This window comes from Taudactylus pleione, unplaced genomic scaffold, assembly GCF_031769625.1.
Source record: "Taudactylus pleione unplaced genomic scaffold, aTauple2 ptg000130l, whole genome shotgun sequence".
Taxonomy (NCBI): domain Eukaryota; kingdom Metazoa; phylum Chordata; class Amphibia; order Anura; family Myobatrachidae; genus Taudactylus; species Taudactylus pleione.
In genome coordinates, this window is record NW_028284532.1 from 7,027,834 (window position 1) to 7,053,435 (window position 25,602).

At 44.4% G+C, this 25,602-nt stretch overlaps 1 protein-coding gene across 1 annotated transcript in view; it reads right to left on the bottom strand.

Annotated features, from left to right (window-relative positions):
* Nucleotides 1–7,497: 7,497 nt before the first annotated feature.
* LOC148523559 (retinol dehydrogenase 7-like) overlaps nucleotides 7,498–25,602 on the bottom strand; it is a 30,023-nt gene continuing 11,918 nt past the window's right edge. The window contains exons 2-5 of the mRNA XM_088473181.1: nucleotides 25,121–25,455; nucleotides 22,799–23,057; nucleotides 15,041–15,207; nucleotides 7,498–8,223 (exon numbers count right to left, since the gene is read on the bottom strand). Of these exons, the coding sequence (XP_088329307.1) occupies nucleotides 8,009–8,223; nucleotides 15,041–15,207; nucleotides 22,799–23,057; nucleotides 25,121–25,448 (969 nt within the window). The 5' untranslated portion in view covers nucleotides 25,449–25,455 and the 3' untranslated portion in view covers nucleotides 7,498–8,008. The remainder of the gene's footprint in view (nucleotides 8,224–15,040; nucleotides 15,208–22,798; nucleotides 23,058–25,120; nucleotides 25,456–25,602) is intronic.

Sequence of the window (25,602 nt, forward strand, 5' to 3'; positions counted from 1 at the left end):
GGCTGCCGTTTATCCTTAGCAACCTTGCGTCCTATGAGTGGGAGATAAAGCACAACAGTTTAATATCATTTAAACATGACCTAAAATACAACAATAAATCGTCCACATTTTACATTAGAACAGATACATTGGCAGGTTGAAAAGATTGTAAACAGTCATATAAGGCCTGGGAGAAGATGCTGGGGTTACCTATGAACCCATGGGAAACTTGTGTTCCTGTGTGGTGTTCTTCACTTTGCAGTACTTACTTATATGTCCCACTTGGTGACAGTTAAAACATAATTTTGAACGGGGTGGATGAAAAGATTGTTGTGGGATTTGAGCAAGAGGGAAAGGTGGTGGGTATGGGTAAGGATAGGGAGGGTAAGGATATTGTGGGGGATATGAGTATGGGACCTGTGGTTGTGTATGATATGTGGGGTAAGGATGTGTTTGCTGTGGTGTGGGATTGGTGAGGACGTGTAATTGTTCAGGTGCAGGTATGTGTGTGGGTGCAGGTGTGTCGTTGGCTGTGATGTTATTGTCATTCCTTCCAGAGCTTGTATACTGACAGCCATTAGTTTTTCGCTCTGGGTCTCTCTCTTCTTTGTGATATTTTTATCATGTTCTATGGCAGACTCTATGAGGTTATCTATTGTAAGTCCCCTCCAGCCAGGCTGTGAGGTCTGAGCCCGAGTCTTTAAGTCGTCTCTCAGACCGTCCATGAGTACCGTGACTATCATTCCCCTGTGGTGAGTGCTATCTTTAATATCTTCTATCCCAGTGTACTGGGTGATAGCCTGCAGAGCCCGATCGCAATAATCCACTGCAGATTCACTCTCCTTTTGCTTAATTGTGAACATTTTGTTCCAGTTAACTACTACTGGAAAATATATACCCAATTGAGTTATAATGCGGGAAATGTTACCTTGGTTTACTTGGTCTGTTAAGGGAACGTCACCATCCAATACACAATCCATGATAAATTTTGTCACATCGGTATTGCGTGGCAGACAGGCCCTTAACACCACATGCCAATCTTTATTAGTGGGCTCATGTGAACTACCCAAATTTCTCAAAAATCTTTGACATTTGGCTAGTTCCTTTTTGGGATCGGGGAAATCATTTATGATGGAATTTAGTTCTGCTCTTGTCCATGGACAATGCATTACTACTTCCCTCATGGGCACTACACCGTTCGCATCTGCATTTCCATTCAGAACAGTTATCGTCCGAATAGGATGCAGACCGGCAGCGTTGCTACCTCTGACCTGGTTACCTGGCTGGTGGTTTAATCTGCTGCTGCTACGTATGGTATTAACAACTTCCTCTACGGTTGCAGAGTGTGTTAACACTTCCCTTGCTGTTACTGATGGAGATGGCGGCACCACCCGTGATTGTCGTGATGCAGCATCTATCATTTGCACAGCATGGGAAATGGCAGACATTACAATAGGCTCATCATCCATATCATGAACATGTTCTTTATAGTTGCTTAAGAGAGGGTACAAGTTGCTTGTTACATTTTTATGGGTATTTTTGGTAACTGTACTTGCATCTCCATCCACATAAGGTGTGGGAGGTGAGCGTGAACTGCTGGAAATACTCTCCACAACGCTACCTTGCCGCACGTCCGTGCCATTTTGCGGCTCGCCCGCATTGCAATTTAGCATCGCAGATGTATTTTCTGGCAATGCGCACGCAACGCTAGTTTTCGTTGCTTGCACATTTTTAAGCCACGCATCCCCTTCATGCTGCCACAATTTTAAACATTCAAAATATTTGACCTTTTTCTCTCGGGAGCGCATCAAACTGATGTGATCCCGGACATTGTCTAACACATTTTTATCAAAACTACCAATTCTGGGAAACGGTCTAACACTCTTCCTCGTCATATTAAACCATAAATCACAATACCTTATTGCATAAGTACCGTACTTAGTATGCATAATATAAGGGGCCGATCCTATCGGCGCCTCCATTAGCAGCGCATCATTGTCTTACATCTCTACTGTTTGCATGGCTCCCATTCTGGGACAAAATCCTACGCTTTTCAATAAAGATTTAGACTGGTGAAAGACAATCAACATACTCTCAATTACCTACGGAAGAAATTCTAGATGCCCCTGCTCACCTACGGAAGATATTCTAGATGCCCCTGCTCACCTACGGAAGAAATTCTAGATGCCCCTGCTCACCTATTATCTCTCAACTCACAATCACACCTAGAGCGGCTCAAATAAAATGCTCAAATATTATTGAACACTGCAGTCACACTGAGAGCCGGTCCCTAACAAAAATAACAAACCATACACCTGCTCTGTGTACTGAACCGTAAGCTGCTTACCGAGTGGCTAGCACTTAGCCCTTAAAGGTCATACGGTACCTTTAACTGTAGGGAACAAATTACCCCTACCAACAATACACTCACTGTTACAAACTTTTTCCAGCGCAGAAAAATAAACGTTAACCCAGATATTGGTAATAATTGAAAAAGGTAAACCTCAACGGCTTTGTTAAAACACGTGGCAGCAGAACCGGAAGTACATATACGCTTTTGTGCGACCTGCCGCATACTCAATAATGCGACTACCGCACAACCGTAGAATTACTTTTTAACTGCGTACGCAAAAATGCGTCTCAGCCGCGTACTCAATACTGCGGCACCCCTCTAAGCGTTAGATTCTATCAACAAAGGAAAACAAACTTTTTCCTTTCTTGTCCCTAGATTCTACCCAGCTTCCTTGGCTCACACGAAAATGGCTAGCGATCTTTCAGCACAAAGCGATTACAGGAAAACCCTGTATGTGGCCACTCCACCCTTTGCTGAGATATGGCTAGACGTATGTGCCGTGTGAGTAGGTAAGTGACTTCACTCGACGAGCCCCCATCTGTTAATATTAAAATGAACCTCTATATACCCCTGCCTGAACCTTCTAAAATCCTACCTATAAACCTCTAAGGATGACGCTTATTTTGCATACGCAGTCATACAGTAAATAGAGACTCCAGACTTAGAACATGTGGTTCCAAAGCACAATGTATTATTCAAGTAAAAAGTACAGTCAGTTACACGCTATTGATCCAGACACAATTAGACGCAAAGGAATTATACAGACCCCCAAGTACAGTATACATACGCCGCGCTTCTGGACCCGGTGATAGGCATCAGCAAGAGACCCCGTTGTCATTCAGCATTCAGCAAGAAGACTAAAGACTCAGTGTTTGAGCACACATGTTTATACCCCCCCAGAATAGACAGGACAATAGAGAAGTTTCTTGCTTATGCCATTGGTTCCCAGGGGAGAAGCATATGTTACAGTGCATTTAACAGGCTGGTTCAAATAGACTCACCCAGCCTCTAACAACTGAGGGTCTTTTCCCTCCCGCCTCCCCATGCTGCATCCTAACAGTTGTTCCTAAAATATACATTTTGTTGCTTGTAGGCTCTGCGATCCATAAGTTGAGAATGCATGATGTGATCTCCACACCGATAGTACCGGAATTCTGTTGAAAGAGTATGCTGTCTTAACATGTATAGAACCTTAGTTATCAAATATCTTTATTTCACAGCATTTAAACTAACTGAACCAACTTAAATCATATACTGTAAAGCTTATTAAACCTTATGTGTAAATATGTAATGTGTGAGTATTCGGGGTTTGGTATAAAGACATATTAATGTGTGTATGAGGAAGGGGTGCAGTTAACTCTCACTGAGTGAACATTTTAGCAGTGTGGCATGCTGAGCCAGATAGTTCCACATGCCCACTCTGTGAGCAGTCCCCCCCACCTGTCCCAGACTTCAAAAGAAAAACTCTTTTATTCTTCCAGTCTCTTGTGTGAAATGCAAATAACCCAGCTACAAGAGACAGACATAAGATGACACTCTAGTCTTTGAAATCATGTCATTGCAGGAAGCTTGCTAATGTAGGTGTGTATTTGAGCCAGACCACCTGTTGTGAGGGCAAACACTATCCAGGAAGCTTATCTACACAAGCCAGTTGTCACCTGGCCACTTGCTCTAATGCAATTTTGGCATACTGTAAGCCATTTCTGAAATATATATCCTTTATAATACGTAAAGTCATGAAATAGGCATCTGGTGAATCGCCGTAACTTGCTAATAGTATTATCGCCACATGTACTAAAGTGTGAGTTCATCTAAAATGGCGCTTAGGCGGCCATCTCGCAAAATGGCGTCTTCCGGACAGTCGCAAGATGGTGTCGCTGCGATTCAATTTTAAACTGATCTTGTCTCAGCCAATAATCTAGTTTTGACATTATGTTGTTTTTTTCATTTTTGACCTAATCTAATTGTATTAGGCATTATTCACTACCATTTCTCTCACCACTACTGTGGACTCCTCTGTTTATTCTAGAACTAAAAAGGTGCCCAGGTACTGCACCTGAAGGAAGGCGGTTTCCAGCACTCCATTGCCATCATCCGTATTGGGTATAACATTCTTGGGGGGTATTTTATATTTCTGTACCTGGGCAATGCTTTGCAGATCTCTGTCATCTGGTAAATTATCCCAGTCTGGAGCAAAGTATCCTCCTTTGATAGGAATTGCTTAGAGGTTCCCTCTCCAAAGAGGACTGGTCATCTTCACTTTGTGAGTTAGGACTTTAGAGACTTTATTCCTGTTCTGTCTCCAAGGTTCCTTTAAGAGCTCAGTGAAGTGGGAAGTTGCGTCCCAATATAATCGGGTAAGGGAGCTTGGGCCCAACCGTGGCTACTACCTCGTAATTGAGCACCTTTAGGGACTTACTCGCACACATGAAAAACTTTCCGTTACACAAAGTACCTCTAATAACCCTGGCACTTTTTCTACTGGCCTGGGTAGGACAGCCTCTGAAATAAGTTTTATCTCACTCCCTGAATCTACTATACCCGGTAGTTCTCGACCACCCAGCAAAACAGACTCCCACATCAATGGGGGTCTGGAGTCCGGGGGTACCATAGTACAGAAAGCAGGGTATATAGCACCCATATTGGCCACACCACACTCCATAGGCTCTGATTTCTTTGGACAGGACCATCTTACATGACCTGGTTCTTGTCACTAATAGCAGATGACCATGGAGTCTCTGTTGGGGTCTCTGCGAACAGTTGGTGTATACAGAGTCACAGGCCAGTGGGGTGCCAACTTAATGGGATGGCTATTCCCTGGTTTCTTTTCCAGCATTTTTGCCATATTTTCTGTGGTTTCATACCGCTCCAACACAACAACTAACTCCTCCAGGTTCTGTGGATCAGAGTGTACAACCCAGCAGTGCATATTTCGACCCAGGGTCCTTATGCAATGATTGAGAACTACCGTCAATCTATCTATAAATAAAAACTCCAAATAGTGATGTACCTTCAGTACTTTAAAATATTACATTTAATGGATACACTTACAAATAGTTAAAACTATAACAGCATTTTTTAATTATTGCTTTAATCCTTTCCAGGCTCTGTACCAGGAAAACAGAGAAACGGTAACATAAAATGTCCTGCACTCAGAGTCCCAGGGACCAAACACTGGCTCAGAAGCTTGTGATCCCTGTTAGTCGGGGGAGTCCTTCAGTGTTCCTCTCACCTCCTGCTGACCTGTTTCGATAAGCAAAATGATCTTTCTCAAACCCGCTTTGAGAAATATATATTGGTGCTCAAAAGTAATGAGCATACCAAAAAGCTATTATAATCATGAATATTTGTTTAGAACATCCTGTGGTTTCCAGAGGACAGGTTTATTCTTTCTAACAACTGTGCAAAAATAATAAGATACTGTTTATACAAATAACAATAGAACTATAGTTAACAGATATCCTTATGCTTGGATGAGGCAAACTGCGTGCCAAAAAAAGGCTATGCTAGCCTTTGGGTCCACATCAACCTCAGTCATAGAATGGTAAATTGGTTACTTGGGACAACCTAATTTTATAAGTTAAGTTAACCATTTTTTTATTCATCTTTTGTGTCAGATATCATTGTTTGTTTATGCTAGTATTATTATTCATTATTATTATCCTTTATTTTTCTGGCACCACAAGAGTTCCGCAGCACCTTAGAAATTAGCAAAACAAGAGAACAAAACACTGCAGGTCAAGGACATGGTTTATATACAATGCTACATCCAGGATCATAACACTCACATATGCAGCAGGGCAGCAGCAACCAATGGTTAGGGGCCATTGTGGGGAGTTTATGAAAGTATATGAAAGGGAAATGAGAAGCACATGAGAGAAGTATTTCAGGAATCTAATTTTAGTAATTTGTCACGCTACATGATTGTGTGTGGTGGGGGGAGGAATGTTTGCATTATATTCAATTAGGGAGAGTGCAACGTATACTGGTGTGGCAGGTGAATAAACTCTAGTTGTTTTAATATATACTATATATATATTTTTCATTTATATGACACTATTTTCCAATTCGTAATTGAGTACTGCTGAGGCTTCTTGATCCATGGAAATATATATTACATGTATAATATTGGGTTTGGTATAAAGGATCTACAAGAAATGGATAGACAAAGTCTAGATAGACAACAAATGTAATAAAGGACAAAAGGCTGACACAGAAAAGGTGTACATGTATGAAGGTCGGCAGGTACAAAAGGTCAACAGGGTCAAAAGGTTGACACAAACAAATGGTTGACACAAATATGGCTTACATCTGTTTTTTGGTTTCTAACCCAAATCTTAACCCTAACCCTCCCCTTGGTGTCTAACCCTTACCCTTCTTCCTGTGCCTAACCCTAAGCATCGGGGTAAGTACCTAACCCTATCCGTCCCTCCTAGTGCCTAACTCTTAAGCTGGCCGCACATCAGACCAACTTTCCTCCAACCATCCAACTGACCAACCGTCCAACTTGTCTGTCTAGAATGCTCTAAAACCCTTCCCCACACATCTAACCAACTTTTCATCCAACCTGTCAACTTTTTTAACTAGCTCAGGCAACTTCTGTCCAACTTATGATGTCACATAAGTAGGTGGAGAGTGCCTGCCTACTTCAGCATCGGGGCTGGAAGTTCCAGCTCACCTGCACTCACCTGCTACACATTCACCACTCATCTTGTGGTGGGAGTCATCGGATTACACACACCAATCTTGGCATCAGTAGTTCATTTCTCTGGAATCACTGGTTCAGACTGTGGGAGCCCACACTGACCCTCCATCCACACTGATTCAGCAGCCACACCAGCTCTTCAGACCTGTCAGAAGAGGTGAGTGTCAAAAGTAGGTGGACACTGCCGGACAGTGTCCACCTACTTATCATTCAGTTGGGGGGAACTTTCTTCCTAAGCTAGAATGATTAGTTGGTGAAAATCAAACATGTTTGATTTTCACCAACTAGTTGGAACGACCATTTCTGGCTGCTTTTCAGCGTGTGGGAGCAAATGGCTGACTATCGTTTGCTCCCACACATTAGACAATTATCATTCCAACCAGCCAAATAGTTGGCTGGTTGGAACTGTATCGTTCTAGTGCATGGCCAGCTTAACCCTCCAGTAAGTGCCTAACCCTAACCATCCCTCCTAGTGCCTAACTCTAACCATTGGGGTACATGCCTAACCCTAACCATCCCTCCTAGAGCCTAACTCTAGTGTCCAGAAAGTGTTGACCATTTTGTGTTGACATTTTGACACTGTTGACCTTCACCAATGTAGATCTTTTGTGTGTCGACATTTTGCCCTGTCGATCTATTGCCTGTCTAACGTCTGTTGTCTATCTAGACATTGTCAACCTTTTTAATGTAGATGTTTTGACTAGAACCCTATAATACTGTAGTGGAGGACAATAGATGATGACAGTCCCAAAATTACAAAGATATATTTTCAAAATGGCCTGATAACATGCAATTGTTAATGTTATCTGTTTATTCATACTGTAGCAAAATAAAAGTCACCATCAAAACAGAAATTCACAGTATACTGATTTTTTTTCTGAAATTACCAAGTTTTAGCTAGTGACACAAATGCTATTTAGATATAAGAGGACATTCAGTATAATACTTCTGTAACTGTGTTTTGTTGACGGTTAGCTATCAGCTGGTTTGGGTGCAGAGCGACACAGCACATAGTCAGATATGACAGTAGGGAGGTAGGACATAGGAAGGTAGAAGAATTTGCAGTCCCAGCCAGGAGAGTATCTTGTCCAGGGGTAGACAGCAGTCAGAGCATGTTCCATGCAATCTGGGACCTCGTGAGTTCTCGGACTGGCAGATCCTGTTAAAATTTTCAGTCCCTTCATATCTAAAAGTACACCAAACCCAAGAGTTATTGTAAAACATATTACAATATATGACTCATGATTTTTGTATAGATTTGCTTTAAATAAAGGTGAAAAATGGGATTTACATGCGGTCAAAGGGCCTGATTCAGAGCCGCTCGCTATTTGCGGTTGTTCGTTCTAAAACAAGGGGTGGCTATTCAAATGAACCGTTCGCTAATTGCGGTCTGTTCACGCCTCTAAGTCTGAACGAGCAAGCTAAACTTGCGGTTGTAATTTTGAAAAATACGCCCCCTGGCCGCTCGCATCCTACGTCATGTCCGCTATTTATTAGATTAATCGTGTACATCGAACAGCGTATGACCTGCTCGCTATTCTTGTGGCTGGTTTTTTCAACCGCTATTTTGCGAGCAGTTTGGAGTAAAAAAAAACAAGTGACGTGGTCAATGACACTGCTGTATTAATTATGCACTCCCTTAAAACGCCCGTTTTGACCTTTAAGCACGCCTGCGATCTAATTCCACACCCTGTTTTCAAGCACCTTCCCCTGTTACCACCCACATACGCCTCCCTCTGTCACTCAAAATAGCAGGCATTCGCTATATAGCGAACAAACGATTTTCGGCCGCACTGACTGGTTCGCGCATGCGTATTAAAATCCGTACGCATGCGCAGATGTGCGAACATCGGTCAGAACGAACGAGCGGCTGCTTACGAGCGGCTCTGAATGAGGGCCAATATCCTGACCGCAGGGATTCCGGTGCTCAGAATGCCGGCGCTGGAATCCCCACACTTGTTAGAATGCCGGCGCCGGAATCCTAAAGGTTAGTAGCGGGTTGGGGGGAGGTTTAGCATTATGGTTAGGGGTTACACACTAGGGGGAGGGTTAGAGTTAAGCACTAATGGGGGAGGGTTAGAGGTTTAGGTTGCGGGGAGGGGGAAATTAGGTTTAGGCACTAATGAGGGAGGTTAGATCAGGCACCAGGGAGGGTTAGGGTAACGAGAGGGGGAGGGTTAGAATACCTACCGACAGGTGTCGGTATTCTAACCCTGTCGGGATGCTGGCATCGAATGCAGTGAGCAATGCAGCAAGAATGTTATCATCAGCATAGAGGTACTGCACTCCAGGGGTTAAAGAGTTCCATCAATTCTATTTGGAGATGGACCCAGTCCCGCCTCCTCCGACCCACCTTAGCCCGGCGCCGCAGGGACACTCCATTTGCCAGGTGCCCGCTGAGAATTTGTTACCAGCGGGCGTCCGGCTCCCTCCCCGCAGAATGCCTGAGCTCCGGCTTCCAGCTCCCGCAGTGCACAATGGGAGAGACGTCATGACGTCTCTCCCATAGTTCCGAGGAGTGACCAGCCAGACGGATGCGGACACGGGGCTTAAGGTAAGTATTTGGTCTTTTTTTGTGTAAGCGGCTTCATATTAGGGGCATAACCACTGGAGGCAGTTACTCGAGGGCACTACTACTGGGGGCATACACTCGGGGGAACTACTACTGGGGGCATTTACTCAGGGGCATTGCTATTGGGGGCATTACTACTGGTGGCATTTACTCAGACGGGGGGCATTACTATTCGAGGCACTACTACTGGGAGCATTACTACAGGGGGCATTACTATTGGCACTACTACAGGGGGCACTACTACAGGGAGAACCTCTCCTGGGGGAACTGCATAAGGGGCACCACTACTGGGGTCACTGAATAAGGGACACTACCACTATGGGCACTGCATAAGGGTCACTACCACTACTGGGGACACTGCATAAGGGGCATTACCACTGTGGGCACTGAATAAGGGGCACTCCCATTACTGGGGGAACTGCATAAGGGGCACCACTACTGGGGTCACTGCATAAGAGGCACTATCACTACTGTGGGCACTGCATAAGGGGCACTACCACTACTGGGGGCACTGCATAAGGGGCATTACCACTGTGGGCACTGAATAAGGGGCACTCCCTTTACTAGGGGAACTGCATAAGGGGCACCACTACTGGGGGAACTGCATAAGGGGCACCACTACTGGGGTCACTGCATAAGGGGCACTCAGGGGTGCCAAAAGGGGGTACTAATTACCCAGACCCAGGCTTGCTGGAGGAGCCTGGTGGGGGCCTGGGTCCGGCACTGCCCCTTCTCCCCTTTCTTAAATCAAAGCAGCCCAGCACACGCTGCTGTGTGCTCGGCTGGACTGGGAGACTGCTCGCGGCTGCTAAGCAGCGGCCGACAGTAGTCTCCAATGCCTGTGGGGAGAGCGATCACACTGATCGTGCCCCCCTACTTGCTATGCACCGGGCTGAGGAGCTCACAATGCCCTGCTTCCAAGGGCACAGCTGCAAATTTTTTTTATCTTTTATAAGGGTGTGTGGCCAGGCACAGCTACTACTGTGGGCACTGAATAAGGGGCACTACCACTACTGGGGCACTGCATAAGGGGCACCACTATTGGGGTCACTGCATAAGGGGCACTACCACTACTGTGGGCGCTGCAGAGAGGCTCCATTTGCTGGGCGCCCGCTGAGATTTTGTTACTAGCAGGCGCCCGGCTCCCTCCCCGCAGCACCAGCCGGAGGCTGGAGCTCACACCTGAGCTCCGGCTTCTGGCTCCCGCAGTGCACTATGGGAGAGACGTCATGACGTCTCTCCCATAGTTCCGACGAGCGGCCAGCCTGACGGACGCAAGAGTGAGGCTTAAGGTAAGTATATTTGGGGGATTATTTGTGTAAGCGGCTTCATAATGGGGGCATAAGTTCTGGGGGCACTACTACTGGAGGCATTTACTCGGGGGCACTACTACTAGGGGCATTTACTTGGGTGCACTACTACTGGGGGCATTTACTCTGGGGCATTACTATTGGGGGCACTACTACTGGGGGCATTTACTCAATGGTACTACTACTGGGGGCATTACTACAGGGGGCACTACTACAGGGGGCATTACTACTGGGGACATTGCTTCTACAGCAGGCATTACTACAGGGGGAACCACTCCTAGGAGCACTGCATAAGGGGCACCACTACTGAAGGCACTGAATAAGGGGCACCACTACTGTAGTCACTGAATAAGGGTCATTACAATGGTGGGCACTGCATAAGGGGCACTACCACTACTGGGGCACTACATAAGGGGTACTACTACTACTGGGGGAATTGCATAAGGGGCACCACTATTGGGGTCACTGCATAAGGGGCACTATCACTACTGTGGGCACTGCATAAGGGTCCCTACCACTACTGGGGGCTCTGCATAAGGGGCATTACCACTGTGGCACTGCATAAGGTGCACTACCACTACTGGGGGAACTGCATAAGGGGCACTACCACTACTGTGGGCACTGCATAAGGGGCACTGATACAATGGGCATTGAATAAGGGACAAAACTGCTGTGGGCATTAAGTGTAGGAGGCACTACTACTTGGGGCATTGTATAAGGTTACTGCTACTATGGGCATTATGTGTATTTGGGGCACTACTACTGTGGACATTGTGTATAAGAGGCACAAATGTGGGCATTGTGTAAAAGGGCCACCTGCTGGCACTTGTAGTTCCACAAGTGCCAAAGGGCAGACATGCTGGTACCTATAGTTCCACTGTAAAATACTCATACAATAGTTTAATACTATTTAACACTTTATTACCCCCAAAACCACACTCCAGTGGGGCGGGGAAGAGCCCCAGGCTTCAGACCAAGCCTGGGGTTTCAGGAGAGCGGGGACCCCTTTTTTGGGGGGTCTTCACCTCCCCTGAGATCCCCGGCTTGGCCTGACTGGCTTGGGGTGAGGATGCTTTTGCCATGGAGACCTGGTAATAGGGCCTTCTGGCTGTGGCGTTACACTCCAGTCGGTTTGGGTTTGGTGCTGGTTTTAAATTTAGGGGGACCCCTACACATTTTTCCCCTCTATATTTAAAACCAGCACTGGCCCTGAAGCCAGGTGCTGGTTCCTATTCACAGTGGAACCCTACACATTTTGTTCCCTGTAATTATCGGAACCAGGACTGGCTGACAAGTCCGGGACTGGTTAGGCTTTTGGGGGGGGGGGGCAATCAATTTTTTCTAAAAAATGAGCACTAAAAACACACTATTCATTAGTAAACATACACAAATCACACTGATTTGTGTATGTTTGATGGTAACTCGCAGCTCAGAAGGTGGTGCATTTGAAACTTCTATTGACTCGCCGATTTGGCTGCAAAAGTGGCCGAATATAGCAAAAGAATAATGGTAAATTCCCGATTTAGGCAGAAATTAATGAAAAGTACTTCCGATTTGAGCCAATGGTGAATTCATTTCTAGTAAAAAAACAGATGTATTTACTATATTAACTCACCCGATTTCAACCTGAAAGATGAACAAATCACCCGACTTTAATGATAGTAAATTCCAGATTTGCAAAAGAGTGATATTTTCACCCGAGACAGCAATCTCGGATCAACATGAATCTCAGTATATTTACCCCTGAGTGTCCTTCATTTCTTTCTGTATCTCACAAATTGGGTATGAGATAGCACTCCTAAATTTGCACTGTTCCGAAGTTTCTTCACAATCTGCTAGCATGTATTTTGCATGAAACTGAGGCTTTTAAAAACACAATTTGTTGACAAACTTCAGAACAGTGTAAATTTAGAAGTGCCGGTATGTCATTATTATTATTATTTTGAAACTTTATTTATAGGTGCTAAAAGTGGTCTGCAGCTTCATACAGTGGGCAAAACAATAAGACAGTATAGTACAATACTGTAGACAAGTAACAAATAGCTCTACAAATCTCAACACAGCCACTGATTAGTAAGCTGAAACTTGTACCTATTAGCATGAGCATAGATAACGGGTCTAGGTTGTCTGAAAAATGAAAAATCTGGAGGAGTGGAATCCAGGGGCAGAGAACCCATGGAGGAGTAGTAGAGTGTACCTGGTGTGCAAAAAGAATAATAAGAACAAGAGAGAGGAGGGCCCTGCTCATGTAGTTTACAGACTAAATGGAAGGGGGAGAAAAATGGAAGACAACAGGAGTGAATAAGGGCAGGAAGCAGGAGTGAGAGAATTGGAGAGTGCGAAAGGGTAAGGTAGATTACGTGGTGACATAGTTAAGTGGTGGACTGATATGTTTTATGAATAGGTAGGTGTTCAGTGCCTACTTGAAGCAATGTAGGCTGAGGCATAGTCTGAAGGAACATGGGAGATTGTTCCAATGGTTGGGGCAGCACAGGAGAAATATTGAATTCTGGAGTTAGATGTGGTAACCAGAGGGGAGGAAAGATGGCGGTCATTGGTTGACCAGAGAGAGCATGTAAGGAGATGAGGTTGGAGATGTAGGTAGCAGTGGAGTTGGAAAGGGCCTTGTACATGATGGTTGCAGTTTGAAGAGGTTTATTTAGGGAAGGGGAGCAAGTGAAGGGCTTGGCAGAGAGGGGAGGCAGATGTGGAGTGGCAGTAGAGAAAAGTAAGTCTAGCTGCAGTGTTGAGTACAGATTGGAGAAAAACAAGATGGGAGCAGGGAAGTCCAGTGAGGAGAAGGTTGCAGTAGTCAAGGTGAGTGATGATCAGTGATGAGTTTGAGAAAGCGCTGTACAGAGAAAAGAGTAAAGGGCCAAGAACTGAACCCTCGGGGAGGCCCATGGGAAGGATGAATGGGGGGTTGGTGGATCCAAAGGTAGAGCCAGGAAAGGAGCAGTTGTCAAGGTAGGGGGTGAACCAAGAAAGGATGGTGTCAGAGGGGCCCATGGACTGAAAGGTGCACAGTAGGTAAGGCCAGAGTCAATGGCCACAGAGAGGTTCAGGAGGATGAGGAGGGAGAAGTGGTCACTGGATTTAGCTGAGAGAAGATCGTTGGTGACTTTGACCAGGGCAGTTTCAGTGGAGTGGAGGGGGCCAAAGCCCGATTGAAGAGGATCAAAGATAGAGGTATTGGAGAGGTAGCAGGTTAGACGGTTATAGACAAGCCACTCGAGTATTTTAGAGGAAAAGGGGAAAAGAGAAATGGGGTCGTAATTAGTGAGTTAAAATGGGGTAAAAAAAATTCTAGAATGGTTGATAACGTCTCATACCAGCACACTTCAAGCACTGTAAAGATGTGCCCCTTTGTATCTGGAAGGTGAGTATACTTAACTGCAATGTAATGGTGTGCTGGGCATATATGCTAGAGTAGGAACCTGCAGAATAAAGGGTCTTTTGCCGCTGGGCTGCAGGCTTAAATGCTTTGATCAAATCAAGACAAAATACCTTTGGATTTATTTTCTGCACACACTCAGATTTGCAGTATATTATTGTTAGCGCCAATAGCAAAAGTTTTTCTACTTTGTATACATTTATGGCCTCAATATTGCCACGCTGCTGGTACCATGTACAATATGGGTAAAACCTTGCATAGGCATATTTCTTATATATATATATATATATATATATATATATATATACATGTATGTATATATATATATATATGTATGTATATATATATATATATACAAGTATCTGCAGCTAGTTTTATTCAGAAGTACAAATCAAACAAAATCATAAACATAAGTCTGAGCATGTTCGGCTCTAACATAATAGATTTCCCTCTCTAATCAATGGAAAAAAATAGGGTCTAAGCCACCAAGAACACAACAAGCATTTCAGCTCAGCACTTTTTAAAGCAGTAACAGTGTCTCAACAGGCCTCTGACCTTTTTCCCAGGTAGCGAGGGACTGACTACAGACACTGACACGACCCTTATCAGCCTCTCCCATGTGGTCTGGCAATCACGGCTGCTAATCAGGTATATAACAAACAGATGTTCAGATATGGTCTCCATTTGTATTGAGTAAGAAATTATGATATTTACATTATCTACTTACATTGCTCATAGTAATTCTTGCCATAACTTTCCTTTGTGTCTTTAGGGAGTTTTTCCCACAAACGTCTCAAGTTATTTGCATGACAATCAAATGAAAGAGTCATCAACGTTCTATATGCGCCTGGTTCTATGATGGAGACTTTTACCCCAAAGTCACGCAGTTCCCTTCTGCAAAAGAAAATAAAGTTGTTAGTGATACCTGATACAGATTTCATATTCTGTGTTGTGCAGCTACTGCCTTGGGGAAAGCTGTTAAATATTGAGGATATAGAGCAGATAGGTAGGTGAGGGTGATTATTTCTTTGAAAGGTTTAATATTAACAAATCAGCAGCTACTTTTATTCTTCTCAAACTACTGTAATTGATCATTAATAGGGTGCACTTGCAGCAGCCTTGGTTCAAGAGATGCAACTGAAAATAGGCAGATTTATACATATAGACAACCTGGGTGATATGTTGGCACAGTGGTTAGCATTACTGCCTCACAGCATTGAGTTCATAAGTTCAATGTCCAACCAAGGCGCCATCTGTGTTTGTATGTTCTACCAACTTGTATGGGTTTCCCCTCTGACTCCAAAAATATACTGGTAAGTTAATTGGCTTCTGAGTAAAAATGTACCCTAATATATATGTGTGACCAAATGGTAGGAAATATAGATTGTAAACTCCTTTAAGAAAGGGACTGCTGTGAATAACTAATTAGTGTGTGTGTATGTGTGTGTGTATTTTGAGGCATCCGGTCTTTAGGTCTACATTGTCTAGATAGACAGCGTTTAGGTAGACAATGGAAGATAGACAGGCAATAGATAGACAGGGACTGAAGGTCGACAGGGTCTGAAGGTCGACACACTAAAGGTCGACTGGTAACAAGGTCGACAGGTACTGAAGGTCGACAGGTAATAGGTCGACAGGGACTTAAGGTCGACAGGTACAGAAGGTCGACAGGCAATAGGTTGATAGTGACTGAAGGTCGACAGGCAATAGGTCAACAGGGTCAGAAGGTCGACACACTAAAGGTTGACAGGTATGAAGGTCAACAGGCAGTAGGTCGACACTCATATAGTCAAAAGGTCGACACATTTTTTTTTTTAGGGTTAGTGTCAGGGTTAGGGTTATTACCTTGTTATTAGTCGACCCATCGGAGTAAATGTCTAACCCTGACACTAACCCTAAAAAAAAATAATGTGTCGATCATTTGACTATATGAGTGTCGACCTACTGCCTGTCAACCTTCATACCTGTTGACCTTGTTACCAGTCGACCTTTAGTGTGTTGACCTTTAGTGTGTCGACCGTCTGTCTGTTGACATTCATACCTGTTGACCTTGTTACCAGTCAACCTTTAGTGTGTCAACCTGACCCTGTCGACCTCTTGCCTGTCGACCTTTAGTACCTGTTGACCTATTGTCTGTTGACCTTCAGTACCTGTCAACCTATTGCCTGTCGACCTTCAGTACCTGTTGACCTTATTACCAGTTGACCTTTAGTGTGTCGACCTTCAGACCCTATTGACCTTCAGTTCCTGTCTATCTATTGCCTGTCTATCTTCCCTTGCCTACCTAATCAATGTCTATCTAGAAATTGTAGACCCATTGAACCATACCCGTATTTTGAGACAAATCTAATCAACATGATTGAACATACTAGATCATATGACTGTGCATTACTTCCCAATTACCACACACCTAACCCCTGATCTACTTCCCAATGTTATCCAAACCTCATCACAATGCCACTGCTGTATCACTCCACAAATGTAAACAATAACATCTCTCACAGAGACACCACTCACAAAAAAAACAGCACATCACTGCTTCACTTTTCCAACAGAAAAATTTTAACAAATGCCAACATTATTTCATAACTCAGATTACCTGACATCAGTCCTCACCAAAGATTGTACAATGGTGATCTGTTCAAATAACTTGAACAAGACTTATATCTAAGCATCCACTTCAGAATCCAGCGAGAGTAGAGATGCCAACCATTGCCCTGAAGAAGCATTAAGCACTTCTTGCTAGTACAATTAACTGTTTAACACATTTTCTTTCCAAAATGAACCAATCTTAAAGTGACAGTAGTCATAAATGTTCAACTGTTTAAGCAGCCTATTCTGAATGTTCAACTGTTTTATTCACATACACTGTTATCCAGGTAAATGTTTATTCATTAATAATAATTCAAATGAAACAACATCTTCTGAACTATTTTTATCTCCTAGTCTGTATCTGGTTCAACCTACACCATTCTCCACATTAAACTATTTTATCACAACAGGGATATTTTAAATAATAGTTATACCACACTAGGATGTGCGGTCGCCTTCTGATATATGAACACCTTAGGTGGTTGAACGCACTCAGCCTTCACCCTTGTGCATCACAATGCATACCAAGGTGTGCGTATATCAGAGGTATACAAGCCACAACACAAGACACACACAAAACAAAAGACTTACCGGTTCTTGCTAGATCCAAGTTGGAGATTGGACCTTTGACGTCACAACCAGGTGACTGCTGCAGTAGGGCCAGACTGCTACCAGTGTTACTATCCACGTGGGCATAGAGGGGGGAATATAAACCTGTGGCAAGCAAAGCGGGCCACCGTGCCTGAAGCATGGCGAGCGAAGTGAGCCCGAGAGGGGACCCTTTTGCCACAGGTCACATGGTTGTGACGTCAGAGGTCCTTTACAGCACCTCATTCTAGACCTAACCAATACTTACCTGAGCCCTGCGCCCGCCGTTGTCCACTCCTCCATCCTCCCGCTCGGCACTTTGGGAGAGACATCATGATATCTCTTCCTTCACCCACTGCGGGAGCCGAGAGTCGGAGCTCATGAGTGAGCTGCTGCCTGGCTCCGGGTGCAGCAGCCAATGAGAGTCTGCTAAAACAAACACACTGCCGCCGGGTAGTATGAGTGTGCTACCAACCAGCGGTGTGTTTGTTTTACTGTGTACTCTAACTAAAACTACTGACCTGGTCCCCCCCTAGTTACACCATTGGTTCTAAGGCGAGAATAATAATAGTACTTTCCTAATTGCAGTACATAATGCTAATAATGTTATAGATACTTGCTTAGTGTTCAAGGTTTGCAGTATTACTGCAGGGGATATAGGTGTAGGGGATTGTGGAATTAGTCCAGTTGTTTAGTTATAAAGAAACTGTACCTTAATCTTCTGAAGAAAAGTTATGTATCAGAAATATGTAGAATTCTTTCTTAGGACTGAAGAATGTGGAGTGTTTCAGTACAATAAATCTATGTACCTGTAATAAAACTAAATTTAACTGTAGCACTATTACATACATTATTGTTTTGTTAACTTTTCTATTCTATCTTAAAGTAAATAGGGATTTCCCAAATGATGCCTACAAGTCAAGTAATTGGCTTTGGGTGGAGGCACCACAATATAAGTTTGGCAGGGCTGGAGGATATAATTGAAACACCTATGGCATGATTCACTACCGAACATAACTATGATTACACACGCAATTGGCCAATTGTTGCAGTCTGCGCATGTGTATGCATCGCTGCGCACGTGCACGGACACTCCACTGCATTTGGGACAGCGATTGCAGTGACTACGCAGACCCATTGCAGAGTGATTGACAGGAAGTGACAGCTTGGGGGGGGGGGTCGGCGAAACACAGGTGTGCCAGTGCACTTGAACGCCGTTACAGGGGCATGCATAAATGAGACATTGGAATGCCATACGCAGCTTGGGCTTTCACTGCGTGCGATGAGGTTAGCAATTCCTGAGTAAGGTCAGGTCTTGTGCAAGTGTGCAGGGCTGCCATCAGAAATTGTGGGGCCCGGGACTGACAAAATAGGCAGCCCCCCCCATATAGTTCAGAAACTGTGAGCCAGAAGAGGGCGCGGACTGCAGTGAATGGCAGGTACGGCTAGTACCACCCCCAGGCGATCCCGGCCTGTGCGGCCGCAAACCACTCCTTATGGCCCTGTATATCGATATGCAACTGCACATGCATTATATGTGCCTGGTTTGCTGCTGCCGGTTGTATGCAGTGCCCCTTATACAGTGCCCCCTAAAGTAGTACCCCTTATGCAGCGCCCCCTAAAGTAGTGCCCCCTATGAAGTGCCCACTAAAGTATTGCCCATTATGCAGTGCCCCTTAAAGTAATGCCCCTTATGCAGTGCCCCCTAAAGTAGTGCCCCTTATGCAGTGCCCCCTAAAGTAGTACCCCTTATGCAGTGCCCACTAAAGTAATGTCCCTTATGCAGTGCCCCTAAAGTAGTACCCCTTATGCAGTGCCCACTAAAGTAATGACCCTAATACAGTGCCACCTAAAGTAGTACCCCTTATGCAGTGCCCACTAAAGAAATGACCCTAATACAGTGCCACCTAAAGTAGTACCCCTTATGCAGTGTCCCCTAAAGTAATACCGCTTATGCAGTTCCCACTAAAGTAATGCCCCTTATGCAGTGCCACCTAAAGTATTACCCCTTATGCAGTGCCCACTAAAGCAATGCCCCTTATGCAGTACCCCATACAATAGTGCCCCTTATGCAGTGCTGACTAAAGTAGTGCCCCTGTGGTTTTGCCCCATAAGCAGGCCCCCAGCCCAATAACTCACCACGCTCCCGCTGCCGCACCGCCGCTGCCTTTCTGAGTCGATCGGACGCGCAGGGCAGGCTCACTCCTCACATCACTGGGAACGCTGGCCTCTGAAGCACAAACGCTTCAGAGGCAAGCGTTCCCAGTGATTCACTGCGCGGGTGACGTCATGACGTCACCCGCTCAGTGCATCACTGGGAACGCTGGCCTCGCGCTTCAGAGGCCAGCGTTCCCAGTTCACAGATACATGCCTCGGCTGCTGATGCAGCAGCAGTGGCGGGTTGGGGCATAGGACAGGAGGCCCCCTTAGTTTACTTTGGCGGTAGCGGCAGCCAGGCGCGTGGTTGGAGTTTGCCGGGCCCCCCTTCTCTGTCGGAGTGCAGGGGCCTGGTATAGTAGTCCCCACAGTCCCCCTCTGATGGCGGCCCTGCAAGTGTGTGTGAGGCTTCTGATTGTACTCGATGTTACCGATGGTTTCGCAGACTTGCAAAGTACAGTATTACGGATATGTATAAGGTAAACTGGGCGTCCTTATGTGTGGCTGCGATGACATTCCGATTGCAATCATTAGCATATTTTCGCATTGAGACTGTGTGTGCGCAATAGCAATCCGTAATTAGTCAGGCCCCTACTATTCTATTCAGGATTTCAACAAGTCCGGGTTACATTAACACAACAGCTTTTTATTCCATCCAAATGGATCATCCCTTTTTTTTTCTTTTGTTGGGTGGAGACTTGGACAATAGACACAGATAGAAGAGTAGACATTGTAGTGAGTTTTGATAAATCTTTAAAAAATTGAATATAATATTAATCCTCATTTATCCACCTTGCCATACCACTTTACTTTAGACGTAGCTGTGAGTTTTTTACAGTATCAAGAAAGGAAGAAAAGTTTTGTCTAATCTTGTGGCGCACAGTAATGTTTTATTGTAATAAAAGATTCAGGACCTCATTCAGAGTCAGTCGTTGCGGCCGCACGGTCGTAAGGTAAAAGGGGCCGGATATGCAAATGAAGCGCTCGCAATTTGCGTAGTTAAGATGGGATCGTTAGCTGGACGAGCGAGGGGAGGATTCGGCCGTAAGACTAAAAATACGCCCCCTTCTCGTTCCCATTACACGTCATCTCCGGGCATATAAGGATTAATCAAGACCATCGGGAACCATCGGAGCTGGTCGTAGACCTTAAGGTTGACCACAACCTCTCTTAAGCACTACGATCAAGTCAGTGTAAAAACCTCCCATGTCACATGTGCCATGACACTACTTAGCTAATTATGCACTCCCATAAAACGCTGTTTGCATAGTCAGGCACGCCTGCGTTCGGATCTCCACTCCCCCGTTCACAAGCACCTTCCCCTGTTACCACCCACAAACGCCTCATCCTGTCACTCAAACTAACGACCTGGCCAAGTTGAAGGAGAGAGCAATTTCTGATCGTAATAGCTAGTTTGCGCACGCGCATTGCGAATTTTACACATGCGCAGTTTAGCGAACTTCGGTGGCGTACGACCGTGCGACCGCAATGACCGACTCTGAATGAGGTCCTCAATCTGTATTGGGCATGCAATAAAATGTCCCAATTGGGAACAGAAATCAGTGAAATATAGGTTAAAATCAGAAACAGATAAGTGTATAGTAGATTGAAAATGTGAAATAAAATCAGAGAATATCCTTGGGGTGTGTCCTCATTATTGTTATTTTCATGAATATCTATGTATAATTCTTTGGGGCTCTGGATTAAATTCTTAACTATCTTTCCCCTTTTACACCAATGAGCTACACGGGTTAATACTGCAGTAATCCGGATTTTAGCTCTGGTGTAAAAAGGGTATAAGAAACAATGGATATGGAATGACATTTATCAATTGAAAGTCACTATCTAAGTAAGGAATCACAAACTTACAATATTTTTCTAATTGCCCAACATGAGGGATCTCATGAACATGGTGTAAATTGACGTAGAAATTAACGCTATTACAAACTAAGATAGTGAAGAATTTAATCCAGAGCCCAAAAGAATTCTACATGAAAATAACAGTAATGAGGACACACAGCAGGGATATTTTCTGATTTTATTTCACATTTTCAATCTACTATACACTTATCTGTTTCTGATTTTAAACTATATTTTGCTGATTTCTGTTCCAAACTGGGACATTTTATTGCATACCCAATAAAGAATGAATCTTTTATTACAATAAAACAATACTGTGCGCCACAAAAATAGACAAAACTTTTCTTACTTTCTTGGTATTCTGTAAAATGTCTATGCCTTTTTGTCACCTGGCTGCACCCCCTAACTAATAAAAATAAGGGGTTCTCTATCCAATATTAATGTGTGCAGATGTACCTGTTCATTTGTTTCTTGTAGCTGTGGATTTGCAAGGGAACAAAGGGCCTGATTCAGAGCCGCTCATAAGCGGCCGCTCGTTCGTTCCGAGCGATGTTCGCCCAACTGCGCATGCGTACGGATTGTAATACGCATGCGCAAACCAGTCAGTGCGGCCGAAAATCGTGTGCTCGCTAAATAGCGAATGCCTGCTAATTTGAGTGACAGGATGAGGCGTTTGTGGGTGGTAACAGGGGAAGGTGCTTGAAAACGGGGAGTGGAGATCCGAACGCAGGAGTGCCAAACGGTCAAAACGGGCATTTTAAGGGTGTGCATAATTAATAAAGCAGCGTCATCGACCATGTCACTTGGTTGTTTTATAGTCAGAACTGCTCGCATGATTGTGGTAGGAAAAACCAACCACAAGAATAGCGAGCAGTTCATACGCCTTTCGATGTACTTGATTAATCTAATAAATAGCGGACATGACGTATGATGCGAGCGGCCAGGGGGCGTTTTTTTCAAAATTACGTTCGCATGTTTTGTTCGCTCGTTCAGAGATAGAGGCGTGAACAGACCGCAAAGAGCGAACGGTCAATTTAATTAGCCACCCCCTTTTTCTGAATGAGCGAGCGCAAATAGCGTCCAGCTCACAGTTCAAATATTATTCTTGCATTAGAAATGTCAAATTCATGTTAATTATTCCCTGGAGAAAACTGTTTTCTGCATTCTTTCCATCACTAGCCAGTGATTATGGTAACTCACCTTACGCAGTCAGATCTTGCATGTTATCACACTACAAATGCTCTGGAGCCAAGCAGCAGAACTACAGGCTCCGATTATGGTAACTCACCTTAGGCTGTCTGAAAAGGCCTGCACTCCATACTTAGATGGGCAATATCCTCCACCAACCACAGAAAGTCTTCCTATAGAACTGGATACATTTACAATGCGTCCCCGGGCCTTGCGGACAAGATGCAGCAGGTGCAGTGTCACGTTGATCATACCAAGCAAATTTACATTCAGAACCTTGGAGAAATCTTCAATTGTTTGCCACTCATTAGGGCCGAAAGCAAAACCAAAACCAGCATTATTCACCAAGCCCCAGAGCCCTGCAATACATAAAATTAGAGTTTGAAAAAAGAATCACCAATAAGAAAGTCAACAGTCAAAAGTCGAAACAACTCACAAGTACTTTCCATAGACAGGAATACAACACAAGGATATACCATGAATGGTGATTGCAAACACGATTGTAAATGGAGCAAACTCTGTGCTATAGTGTAAAGAAATAGTTAACAATAAAAAATGGCGTGGGGACCCACCCCAAAAAAAGCCTAACCAGCACCAGGTTTTTCAGCCCTTTATGGTCCTGGTGAATGTGAGTTAGTGAGTGAGTGAGTGAGTGAATGTATAATAAAGTGTTAAAACACGTGGCTTGCTGGCACTTGTGGTTCTACAAGTGCTGCAGAGCAGGCTTGCTGGGACCTATAGTCCAACTGTGAAGAACAATACTATTACAAAATTTAACCCATGACCCCAGCACCCACTGCCACCTGGGGTTTAGTAAACAGCCCCAGGATTCACCCTAGTGCTGGGGTATGCTCAGGTGAAGGGGCCCTGTTTTTAGGGGGAGGGTTGCAAATTTCTGAGGAATACCAGGGCTGTGTGACCAGTTTTTTTCAAGGACCAGAACGGGCTCTAAAGTCTACTGCTGTTTATGCTTTTGGTAGGGGGTTGAGGGGCCCACACCATTTATTTTGTCATTTTTAAGTCTTTCTTTACACTATAGCACACAGAATCACTGCACAGATCACACTGATCTGTGCAATGCTTTTGCTGAACATGCAGCTCACAGTCAATATTATTCATTTCAGTCAAAATACGACTAAACTTGTACACTTGCAAACACGTTTCCATACACCAATTGGAAAACACGATTCAGTCAAACATGATTCTTAGTAAATTTGTGAGTTTGTTTGAGAACAACTCACTCATGTCCCTGCGATGCACAGTGTGCTTAAAACTCAGACAGACATGATAGTTAGTAAATATACTCCCTAGTAGGAAGTACATAGTTGCAATTATCAACTGAGAAATCAATGTCATGACAGTGCCTTAGGCATCCATTCAAAATGACGGTGATATATTTGATAGCTCACTACTGTAGGTTACAGTATGTATCCTGAAAAAGAGACTGCTTAAAGTCACTGCATTGAGCTTGACCTCATTCATGTTACCATGCTTCAAGAAGACTATTGAATGCTCTTTAAAGATAAGCTAATTAAAGTGTCTGGGACTTAGGATGTGCCTTTAAAGCGGAATCGGTATGATTTCCCGGCGGAGGGCATGCCAGCAGTCAGAAGACCTACAGTGGAATCCAGATGTTTAACATACCAACAGTGGCCGGTATGTATACTAACCTCCCCCGGTGGTGCCTAACCCTAACCTCCACCCGGTGGTGCCTAACCCTAACCCCCTCTTCCTGCACCCTAAACCTAGCCCTTCCCGAGTGGTGCCTAACCCTAACCTTCCCCCAGTGGTGCCTAACCTTAACCCCCCTCCCCGCAGCCTAACCCTAACCCTCCCCGATCGGTGCCTAACCCACCCCGGGAGGTCCCTAAACCTAAGCCCCCCATGCCTGGACTAACCCTCACTTTTACCCGTATACCTACATTCGGGATGCCGGCAGTCCGGATGCCGATGTCGGCATCCTGATCTCTTTGGGATGACGTTGTCGGCATTCTGACAAGCGTCGGGATTCCGGCATCAGTATATTGACGTCCGGAATTCCGTCCACCGGCATCTTTATCGCATACCCTTTAAAGGTAGTATAGGATGAGTTGACAGCAGAGAACATACAGAATGGTTATGTGATGGCGGTTTGGAGTGTAATGGAAAAGATGAGGGTTAATTCATTGTTAAATAACAAGCAAAATAGATGCATTAGAAAACACAAATACATCAGTCTGCATGATTGCCCACTTTTAACAAACAAACTTATTACATCCTCCCTTTGCACCATTGCATCCATAGTATACAGCAGTATAGTATATTTTTGGGTTAACAAGAGTTAATGTACTGTACCTTTCTAAAACAATTTCAGATTAGAAACTTCCATGATGATTATAATAAAAACTTAAATGGAATAGAAAATAAAATAAAAATAAATCACCTGTATTTCCAACAGCACCTGATACCCACTTGGCAGCAGAGCTTACACTTCTGCTGTCAGTAACATCCAGTATCACAGTTTGCAGTCTGCTGGAGGTCTCCTTCTTCAGTTTCTCAGCACCTGTCTCCGTCAGACAGGCAGCCAGAACTCTCATTCCACGTCTGTCCAGGTTCCTCGCCAGCAGGTTCCCAAATCCAGAGTCACATCCAGTGATGAAGACATATTTATATGTGAGATTCTCCAGTATCTGACTCTGTCTGTACCATCTGTACAGGAGGATGAGAGCCAACACCACCAGCAGAGGGAGCCACATGATGAAGCAAGACATTTTTCTCCTGTAACATGAGTTTTTTCATTAGCATAGATTCTATTTTATATTATACCGTGCATGTCAGCCGAACATAGAATAATAACATGAGATACCAGTTTCTCTATGAGCTACAGTAAATGTAGTTTGGAGCCCAGTAATGCCAGCTTGCATC